At 35.7% G+C, this 11,689-nt stretch overlaps 1 protein-coding gene across 1 annotated transcript in view; it reads left to right on the plus strand.

Annotated features, from left to right (window-relative positions):
* LOC131166973 ((DL)-glycerol-3-phosphatase 2-like) overlaps window positions 1-11,194 on the plus strand; it is a 46,037-nt gene extending 34,843 nt beyond the window's left edge. Inside the window, exon 6 of the mRNA XM_058125671.1 lies at window positions 10,769-11,194. Within this exon, the coding sequence (XP_057981654.1) occupies window positions 10,769-10,901 (133 nt within the window). The 3' untranslated portion in view covers window positions 10,902-11,194. The remainder of the gene's footprint in view (window positions 1-10,768) is intronic.
* The last annotated feature ends 495 nt before the right edge of the window (window positions 11,195-11,689 follow it).

The raw sequence follows: 11,689 nt of genomic DNA on the forward strand, positions 1-11,689 counted from the left end.
CGATATTTCAAAGTACAACCAGCTCATGGTTCATGTCTGTGCTGCTTTCATATTTTTAGACTTTCTACAACAATAATCAATATTTGCAGGCTTCTTATTAAGTATTGATTTATTGCTTGTGAAGCTAGATTTCACTTCAATTTACCATAATTGAATCTTTATTAACTCAGTATGGCTGCATAACCAATTTTAAATCTGGCAGACATCATCTGGCATAATTATTTCTAATGGTATGACCAATAAACTAAGTAGCCAATTCATTCCAATCATTTAAAGATCCATCACTGTGATAACATGAGGAAACCACTTGTTTGAAGTTGGCAACAAAAATAGCAAGGAATAAAATGCATGAAAGTTTTAATTCTTTATCCTGTTTAATTGTATTCTTACTAAAGTCTCTAAGGTTATGTTTGGCTTGAAAAGTGTCTATTCCTAGGAATGGAGTGGTTAGATTCCAAAAAAGTGTTATCACCATCACGCAAATAACATTGCAATTTTTTTTTTTTTGAGTCCATAAAACAGAATAGGCAAGGAATGAATATTCTCAATTTTCACCTTGGGAATGTCTATTCTCATCCAAATACCATGTCATGTGGAATAATACAAATTTTTTTTGCATTGTGACTTCTTTTAAAATTAATAGATCCCTATACAATTTTATTACATTCTCATTGTATTCCATCCTATTCCTAGGAATTGATATTCCGTAAATTAAAGGAATAAGATGAAGATTAGAGCTTCCTACCTTGATGTTTGCTTCTCAATGGTAAGTGTTACATCCAAATCTAAAAGCCTGGTTCTAATAGCAGAATCAATCTCTCCAAGCGTTCTCTAGATGTTAGCATTTAGCGATCACTGTCACTACGCTGGAAATAAAAGGAACACATGAGTGTGGCTGGAAAAGTTATAGCAGTCGTAAGTGTGCTGCCTGGTGTCTCTCCTGAATTTCCAAGTGTTCCACTTGTTTTCTTTTTATATTTGATCCCAAAGCAATGTATTACTCTATTTTTTTTTTTACCTCTTCCTTACTTTGGTCTGGTCCCAGCCTCTCCTACAGGCTTACTACAAGTGAAATTTTAATTGCATTTTTATGCTTATTAAATTTACAATAACACACTAATCTCTTCTGAAAACTAGTAAACACGTGCGTAAATTAATCAAAAAATTAGATGAGGAAAACATTGATAACCACTCAAGGCATCCAATATAATTTAGTTTAGCGTGAACTAAGTTTTAGGGCAATGACAGTATTAACTGTGGTATCTTTTATAATATTTTAATTATGGAATTTTTGTGATATTTTGCTCGATCAAAGCATGATCCTTTACTTGGCTAGCACACTTCTAAGTGCAATGTATCTGTTCTTTCTATATATATTCCATTAATGAATGAAGAAAAGGTTTTGGTCCTCTTGGATTTGTAGTTTTAAACAAAGTGATAAGGAGAGTAGTTCCCCTTGTTAATCAATCCACGAGGCTTGGTCGCATTCCATGATTAGCGATGTTGATTGTGACAGTTGCCCCCAATTGACTTCTCATTGGCAATGTTTTATGCCAATTATCACTCCCTTTCTTTACCTAAGCCTGCTCTATCACTGCCCGAGTACATTACAGAAAATTAATTATTTTATGTCAAAAACTTCCCTTCTCTCTCTCTGAAGAAGGTTAGAAGAGATATATTAAGCTCAATAGGGAAACAGTTCAAGAACGAAATTAGATCAGAATTTGTTCCAACCTGTAAGGAAAAATAAGAAAACCAAAATGTAGAGCCAGAGCAAAGTCGATTTATGCCTCTACTGACTTGCCCTTTACATAAAAATAATGTCATGAGCTAAGAACAACAGCTATAAGAGATTTCTCATGCAAAGCAAGATTTTTTAATGCTTCAGATGTGATAAACTGCAGTAGACCACACCAATCTGCAAAGCAACGAATGAGCATAATTTTGAGAACTGAAATGAATTAGCCAATCCTGCTTTATGTATCAGGAGCTTTTAATTCTTCATTGTTAACTTATGAAGGAGAGAAAGATGTGCTACATATTAGCTTCACCATAACTAATTATTGTTAGCTCATGCACGTTCAATTCTCCATCTTCTCCCAACCACGTTTGAAAATCAAGTGCAATTGACCTTGTGACCATCCTAATATGCGGCCGAATCTGTTTTTTAAGTAATCCCAAGTGTTGGTACTAGGTGGTTGGTTTATAGACGTGCCATATGCTACTAGGGGAAAAGAGAAAACATTGAGGGCATGCACAAATGTAGAAGAAAAAAATCACTTTGCTCATCCTTTATTTTGTGTGTTGCATGCATCTTCTACTTTCTCTTCACACCTCCAAATCAGACTGTTTTGGGTGTTTGCTGCTATAGGCTTTATGCTTCTCTTTTTCATCAATTTTCTCTTAATCGTTTTTTAACACTGAACTGATTTAAATCCTGAGGACTCTGTTCATTTGTCTTGTTTATGAGAAGATTTCAACAAATTTTCAAGAAATGATATATTATATGAATGCTTCCACCATGAGAACGAAACCCATCCATTACCTGTATTTATGCCAAACTTCTCATAAAAATGCACATATTTCTCTTCTGCAGCTGTGAAACTCACAATGGTTTGTCTTGCACCAATTAGTTATATGTGAGTGAGGGACTACAGCTGATTTCTTTGTCTTGTTTGAGACTACTATGTCAAAAACCATTTTCATCTTCATGTCTCAAATACTACTCTAGAAAACCCTAACAATTATACAATGAAAGGAACAAAGGTAAGCCATGAGAACTGTTCCATATGACTTAGCAATTTGGAGATGACACCATTTCTTTTTCTTTTGGAGGATATGGGTAGCTTCTCAAATATGTTAATAATTTTTCTGGTGTTCGAAGAAGTGTCTAGTCTTAGCAGCAACTTCTCTAAGAATGACTGTGTGGTTATTGGGGTTAACCTGAGTCCTTTTGCTGCGTTAGCTGGTTATGATGTTCTGAGTTGGCCTATTACCTATTTAGGTTCCCTCTTAAGTTCTATCCTACTGCGGATTCTTTTTGGGACACAATTTTTGGTAGTGTCTAGAAGGCTAGATGGGTGGAAAAGAGCTTTTTTCACTCTTGGGGGTCGAATTATCCTTGTTCATGCTTGTTTATCTTCTATTCGCTAGCCTTACCTATCCCTTTTCAAAATTCCTGTGAGTAGCCCATAGACTAGAGATATTAATGAGGGATTTCTTGTGGTCGGGAGTAGGTGAGCATGATAGAGGTCGTTGTGTTAGCTGGGCGACTGTGAGTAGGTCTAAAAGGGAGGGAGGCGGTGGGTCTTGGTAATGGGGTGTTCAAAAACACTTCCTTGGTGGGGAATTGGTTGTGGCCCTTTTTGTAGAACCGAACTCTCTTTGGCAGGAGGTAATATGGACTTCTTCAAAATGAGGCAGATGCCATAGTTGGGGCTAATATTACTTATTTGAATCTTGGGAATTTGTTCCAATTCTTTTTTCCCTCGCATTTGGTTGAGTAGAGGTAAGGGAAAATCCATTTTCGGGGGGATCATTGGATGGGGGAGGCTTCTCAAGAGTTTAGGGTTTGGGAGTGAGAAAAGAGTTTGGGGTTTGGACTCCGAGGAATTCTCAATTCTTTCTTTTCTTGGCTCATATTCCTTATGCTACTTCTTTTGAGAGTTTGGGGTTTGGACTCCTCTGGGGAGTTATCTTGTAAATCTTTATTTTCTTGCTTGACTCATATTCCTTATGCTGCTTCTAATGTGTGTGTGTGTGTGTGTTTGTTGGCTCATATTCCTTATGCTACTTCTACTGCCCCTTTCTCTTTGATCTAGAAAGCTAAAAGTTGCTTCTAAGTTTAATGCCTTTATGTGGACAGTGATTTTGGAAAAAAAATAATATCAATGACTTGCTTCAAAAACGAAGACCTAATAAGTTTTTGCTGCTTGATGTATGTGCCCTTTGTTTTAAGTGTGAGAAGACTTGTTCAGACTTGTTTTTATGTGGTCACTTCTCTTGAATCTTCTAAAGTAAGTTGTTATTTTTTGGAGAGTTTCGATTGTGCCCTTCCTCTTTGGAGGCTTTTTGTGCTATTAGAGGGTTTGGGAAGCAGCAATAGAGATGAAAAGGTTTTATGGCAAAGTTCGTTTATGGGTATCTTTTGGCGCATGTGGATGGAGAGGGAGGAATTTTTAAGAATGTGAAAATTCTGCAAATGGGTTCCTTGTGGTGTTGTGGGTTTCTGCAAATGAGTTCTTCTAGAATTTATTGGTAGATTTTACATTGGGATTTGGCTGCTTTAATCCAATAGATATGTTTTTTTGTCACTATTTGTTTGTTTGTTTGTTTTTTTTCTTTTTCTTTTTCTTTTTCTTTTTGCCTTTTGTATTGTTTTTCTTCTTTTCTCTTGGGGGATATATTACCCTCCCCCATTTTAGCTGTTTTTTTTTTTAATAATTATTTTCTCTCTTTTCCTTACTTTTTTCTAGGAAAGAACCTAAAGCTCCAGGAAAGAGATACCTGAGACCCAGTAGAGTCTGAAAGGATGTTAAGGAATCTTTCAAGAAGAAATATGGAAGATATTCTAAATGCCCACAGGGAAAATCTAACTGTTGTTGGTTTTGTGGTAAGAAGGGTCACAAGACTAATGTTTGCCCCGAAGCAGAGAAAAGAAAGGGTAGCCTCAAGACTATTTTGATGGAGAACTCTTCAGAGCTTCTCTATGAACCAATTTGGGGAGAAGAAAGTGATTCAGATGACGATAGTGTTTACTTTATTTTTTCAGAGTACTTAGAATCTGAAGGAGATGAATCAGAAGAAGTCTTAGATCAATCTCCATTTCATCTTAAGTTAAGTGAATTAAGATTAGCCATGATGAGAGCAGTAGATAAAGCACTAAAACTAGTTTCTCTAGCAGGAGAAGAAGAGGATTTAGTGCAAGTTGTAGAAACTGAAATTCTTTCAGAAAGTAGGGATTGCCAAGAATGGAGAATGCCTCAAGCCAGTTGGGCTGAAGCATATCAAACCTTGTGGATACCTTACAAAGAGACTGTAAAGGTTATCGAAAAAGAGGTAACTGTAGAGGTATCTAGCACAGATGTAGGAACATTCATAGTTCCTTTACTCACTACACAAGAAGTCCAGAGAGCTATGGATAAGAAGGCAAGATATGTCCATTATGGAATTATCCAGGTTGGGATAGATCCATTAGTTAGAAAAGGGCAAGATCTTCCTATCCTTGTAGCAGTTATGGATGGAAGCATCGGTAATTTTGGTAGGTCCTTATTAGGAGGAGCAAGGGCTAACTTACATTCATGAGTAACATGGATAAAAGTAATACCGGATTTACATATTGATTTTCAGGATAAAAGTGTGGAGAAAACTCTGTAGGTCAGAGTAAATACGAGGGAATGGCAGAATATGTTAAAATGCAGCCGATAGGAGGTGCATTAGACTTATTGCCAGATTATATTTGAAGTTTTATAACATGTGGAAGCTAGCTCTTAGAAGGGGAGTTAGTAGATTCACTCAATTCTTCAAAACAAATTAGTCTGACTCAGTCAGGGGATTGCAACCATAAGTTGTAAATCCAAGAGCACTAAGTTGGCCATAGATATGGGTAACCCCAAGAACAGAAGAAAGATTAAAAAATCTATTGCCGGAGTTAGTACGACAGGAAGCAGATAGATTTATAATAACTAAACCCTTAAGTGATTATACCCCTAGTAGAGCGAGTATATCCAAAGAAGAGGACATTAATTCAGAAATACGATCAGAAGGATCTGGATCATCTGAATTAAGACCATCAAGAAGTAGGAGGATAGTTGGTCAGAGAACCATATGAATTCTTATCTACGTAAATGAAGAAAGAAGACCAATCCCATGTAACATATATGGGAACATCCATTTTAAGTGCTAAAATTGAAGAATGAGCAACACCGGTAAGCATCTCTATCAGTAAGATAGAATGTACAACCCTTATAGATACTGGATGTACATTGTCATGTACACGTATTAGATTTCCAGAATTAAACAGGGAATCTGCAAATCTTCAAGTTACGGTAGGTAACAATGCATTACTCCAGATTGAAGAGATATCAAAAAATGTCTAGATAACTCTAAATGGTAGGGTATTTGAGGAACAAATACTTTGCTTAATTCCAGAGTTACCAGATGATTTTCTCTTAGGAAATTTAATCCTTAAAAGATACTAGCCATTTATGGTATTTTCAAGAGGGATTATATTAGACAATCATTTTATTCCTACTTTGTCTTCTATCAGGAGTGGAAGAAGCCAAATAGTGATAGAAAAAGGGAGAAAAAGGGAAATACAAGTTTATGAAGAGAAGCTTGATGAATGGAGAAATTTGGTTGAAGGAGAAATCTTGAGTGTTAGTAGAACAGTAGAAGGTAATAGCCAGATTGAAGAAGTCAAGGCTTCACTTTCAAAAAATTGGTCAAATAATCCTCAAGCATTATGACAGAAGGCTATGCCTGAGGCTGACATCACTCTTAAAGATCCAGACACGATTATTCGTAGTAGAGGGATCGCTTATCCTAAGTTAATGATAGAGGAATTTGAGAAGCAAATTCTAGAATTATTAAAATTGGGACTTATCCGACATAGCCAAAGTAAGCACAGGAGTGCAACATTTATGGTTATGAATCATGCTGAAAAGGTTAGAGGCAAGGTCAGGATGGTTATTGATTATAGGGAATTAAACAAAGCCACCAAGGATGATGGTTATAATCTCCCAAATCAAGAATCCTTTAGGAACAAGATTCAAAGAGAGCAACCAACGGTTTATTCTAAGTTCGATCTTAAGTCAGGATATTGGCAGATTAAGGTCAAAGAAGGAGCCATTGGTCTTATAGCCTTTACAACCCCAGTAGGATTGTATGAATGGATAGTTATGCCATTCGGATTAAAGACCACTCCAGGAATTTTTCAGATAAGAATGGATAGAGCATTCGAGGGGATGTCACAGTTTGTGGCAATCTATATCAATGATATCCTTGTCTTCAGTTGAAATTTAGAGGAGCATTATAAACACCTTAAGCAGGTGGCTGAGGTGTTCATAAGAGAAGAAATGGTTCTTTCAGAAAGAAAGACCATATGGGCTAAATCCCAAATTGATTTTCTTGGATTTAGAATTCAAGGAAGTGGAGAGGAGCTCCAACTACACATAGCAGAAAAGCTATTACAATTCCCAGATGAACTTATAGATAGAAAGCAGTGCCAGAGCTTTCTAGGAGTTCTAAATTATGCAAGAAGGTTTATTGGAATCTTGCAGGAAAATCATATCCCATACAAGAAAAAGTTTCTAGTAAGAAACCATGGAAATGGGAGAAGGACATTGAAGTAATCAGAACCCTCAAAAAAGAGATTCAGAATCTACCTAAGTTAGATGACCCAGATGAGTCTGAATAAGAAATAATTCTTGAAATAGGTGCATCCAATACAACATGGGGTGTGTGTTATAAAATCAGAAAGATTGATAAAACAGAATATCTTAGTAGATATTTGAGTGGATATTTTAGTAGTTTAGAACTAAATTATCCCATACATGAGAAAGAGCTTCTCGCTGTAGTAAAAGGCATTCGTAGTAATGAGCTTTTTCTAGGAAAACATTTTATCGTCAGAACGGATAGTTCCTATGTTAAGAACTTCATGCGAATTAAATTAAGACAATTCAAGCAGGCTAGATTAGTTAGATGGAGGAACGAATTGCAATATTACTCTTTTTTAGTAGAATATATAAAAGGCAAAGAAAATATTATTGCAGACTGTCTAACAAGATAGCTTGCAGAACTAATGGCCAAAAGTAGCAATTAGACCAAATGCCCTATTTTTCAAGGACACAAACTAGTAGAATGCCCAATTGCAAAATTCGTTGACGAAAAGAGGCATTTAACTTCTAATTTCAGTAAGGAAGGAGGAAGAGGCATAATTTCTCAGAAAATAAAAAGGCTAGTCCTAGTCCAGGTTTCCGAAAGAAGCTAGAAATCAACAGGAAATGCATCATCTAGAAAAATGAGAAATCCAGAGACAAGAGTCATATTCAACGTTTTATTTGTAACCAGTACGAGCATTATAGCACTCAATGTGCCCAGAACCCTAAAACTAGGAAGGATAAATCCAAAGGGGAAGAAGTATTGGTTTCAAAAGAAAAACAAGAATGTGATTTATCAGAAGAAGACTACTTAGAATCCAGTAAGGATAAGGGAGTAGATCTTTGCCTTGAAGATTTTCTGGGAAGGACTCCAGAGATCTCCAAATGAAAAAGAAATCTGTCAGAAGGATTATTAATTAATCCAGCAATTCCAACAGATACAACTTTTTCTAATTGTTTAAAAGAAGTAATTGAAATAATTGAAGAATTCGAAACAATTATTTTAGATAATTACAAAGTAATTAACAGGGAAAATATGGCTGCCCTCATTCATTAGCAAATTGTTTTAAAGGTTGAAATGGAAATTAAACTTAAGAAAAGAATGTTTACAACCAGAGCGATAATTGAAATTGAGGATTGTCCAGAATTAAAACAGTATTGGATGAGAAGTGGATTATGCACCCCAAAATTGCATATTCCTAGCAATATCAGCCCTGAGAAGTTAATAGCAGTTCAGAGAGCCCTCAGAATGGGAGATGTCCAATTTTTCAGGTTCAGAAAAACAGGACAAGTCTTTAATTTCTTGCCAGCCTTGGTAAAACATGTGCTAAACTTCACTAATCCAAAAAAGATATGGTGGACAAGGTACATTGAACCAATTGAATTAAGGACAGGTAAAGTTCTATTTTGGAACCTATTTTCAAAGGACTGGAAAAATGGACCGGTTTCAGATTTTAACGTAGAAGCATCCGATTGGGATGATTTCCAGATGCATAGAAAATTCTATGAGTTAGTTCATAATCTATGGGGAATCTATCTTCTTGAAGCAAGATTTGCTTTAGATTGGGTGCCTTTTTGCAGATTATGAAACCTTAATTGCGATAAAGGGAAAATATCTCCAACCTTCTGAAGAAGCAAGCTTATCAGATTATGCTATCGAAGCAAAGAAAGTGGTACGCTAGATCAGAAATTGGGAATGTCGCCTCCCATCAACTCAGGCAATGCAGAATGAGCTCTAGTGGGTTCTAGCGGAACTTGCTAGAAAGGATAACGATGAATGAGTCATCGAAGCACTTGAAGATCTCTAAAAAAGGACAAGATTTTGTTAGATGCTACTCCAGAAAAGTCATCATATCCTAGGCCAAACTGATAGGACTAGTCAGTAGGATCATATCAGGCATTCATCCAGAATCGTGTCATATCCAGACCTCGTCAAATGGGTGATTCAAAGGGTCATATCAGCTTTACTTTATTAAGGAAGATTCCATTTGTTTTGCCTTTTTGTAAAAGGTGAGTCAGCAAAGCATGTGCTGTCCCCTCCTTTATTAAAGTAGGAATCTTTACTTTCTCAATTCGACATTGGTCAGGTATCTACTTTTGAGAAAGCAAGATGTGCTTATCCATTAGTAGTTTGCTCGCCTATTTTAGGGAACTCCGACCCTATTGTTTGGGGAGGAAAAATTAATAGAAGTTTTAGTTTGTTCAAAGACATCTCTCTCTCTCTCTCTCTCAATCAAAATATTTTCCTTTTCAAGTAAACATTGTTGTGTGGGTTGAAGTCCTATCTTGCCTGAAAAAGCCTGACGGAGAGGCGTAGAGGCACCACATAGGCACTAGCGTAGTAGTGGGATCGGAAAATTACCTTCTACACAACTTCGTGAAGGTCCAGAGAAGAGAAGAATAGTAGGAAAGAAGAACAGGTATTGATTTTTTATTAATTTAGTTTTTCCTCCCCCTTTCGTAATGATCTAATTAGTCGAGTCCTTTTAATTTAGTAAGAATTAAGAGCCTCGAGAGCATAACTAAATACGAAATAAGGAATGGATATCATATCAACAAACAAATTGGAGGAAGAGTGGGTGAGGTGAGGAAGGCTTAGTTTGACTTTCCCATCTGCTTCTTTTGATGGGTGTTAGACCGCTTGATACAAAAGCTGCAATGATAAAACTGGATTTAAAAAAAAATTGTGACAAGCAGCATTTTCATTACAAGAACTGTCCAACTGTATAGCAATTTTTTGAGTTCTTTACATACTACAGCCCCCTAGAGGACACCGAACAGTTAGAGCATGAGATGGAAGAGGGGTGGGGAAGGGGTAAGGGATGCAGCTAACCCACCATTGTGTGATGTTGAGTCTGGCAATGGGTTAAAAGAAAAAAAAAAGGAGTGAGGTTTCAAAATGAGAGACCTTTCTTAAGATTTGTCAAAAAAATACAAATCTCCTCTTAAAAGACTTGTTTTTTCGCAAAATACAAGAGGTGATTTATGTCTTTTTGAGAAATCTTTAAAAATATTCTTAGAATTCTTGAAACTTTAAGGGAGGTCTCTAGAATTTTTGAAATCTTAGGGAAAGTGAATGTCTTCTTGCCAAATCATTGGGGAGATTAGTGTCTTTTGCTCCAAAAAAAAAAAAAAAAAAAATAATTTATAATGCTTTGTTTGGAAGCCTAAAGTTATAGGTCTTAGATTTGGCAATAGATGGAATTTGATAAAATGAATATATTTTTGTATTTCGTATCGATTGAAGTTTATATAATCTCAAATACATTTCTCGAATTTTACACTCCCAAATATAGCATTGATGTCAAATACGTGAACACTGATCCAATTGAGAAAATAATTTTGCTCTGGGTACTTGGCTGCTAATTTCTGATTATCTTTCCATGCAGGTCGGTTGTTATGGTTCCAGATCCCAGGCTGGATAGCTCCTATCATGGAGCTGCAGACCAAGTTCTGAAATCCCTTTTGGACTTCACACCAAGTGATTGGGGTTTGCCTCCGCTTGAGAATACAGCAAATTAGCCTGCCTGCTCGTTTCATTTGTTTTTCTTACTTGCTGTAGGGCGGGCCTACTTCTCCACTCCATGTTGAATTTCAACCCCAAAGAATTAATGTTTTACATCCATTTGAAAATGCAGCCGGCTGGGTTTGCTTATTAGATAGCATGGTACCGTTGGTTTGCCTTGCCTGCTAACTGGAGATGAAGGCATGGATGCTTCTATTGATTCTTAGTAGAGTTAACTTTGTGAGCATGACATTATTCTACACTGTAACGAACCAAATTAACAATATACATTCTACCTTCTGTTTTAAAATGTTTGGCGATTCTCAGCACACGTTTAGAAGGCAAGCCCTGGTTGGTTTACTAGCTTGTTACCTTACCTGAATGATTAAAATTAATATATATTTATTTGATAAATAAAATTAATATTAATTGAATATAATAGTTTTTAATTGATAGATTACTTGAATTTAAAATAAATAATATTTAAAAGTAATGCTTCATTATCATCAAAATACTGAAAGATAGATATCTAGTCATTAATTGTCAAGCACACCAATTTTAGACATTAAAATAGATCAATATTAGAAAATAAAAAAAATTCTAAAATAATGAAACTTTCACAATGGAATTTTTGCAACAAATGAAAGAGAGTTCCCTTGTCATATTACTAAATGGATCATTTTTCAGTGGACCCAAATAATCAATCACTCAAAATTTTTTTTCTTGAAAACAATAATTAGAAGTTTAATGGAAAAAAAATTCTACAATTTTTTATCAAATGAAATAAGAAAATAAAGCAATGCTT

The sequence above is a fragment of the Malania oleifera genome, chromosome 10 (genome assembly GCF_029873635.1).
Source record: "Malania oleifera isolate guangnan ecotype guangnan chromosome 10, ASM2987363v1, whole genome shotgun sequence".
NCBI classification, from domain to species: Eukaryota; Viridiplantae; Streptophyta; class Magnoliopsida; order Santalales; family Ximeniaceae; genus Malania; species Malania oleifera.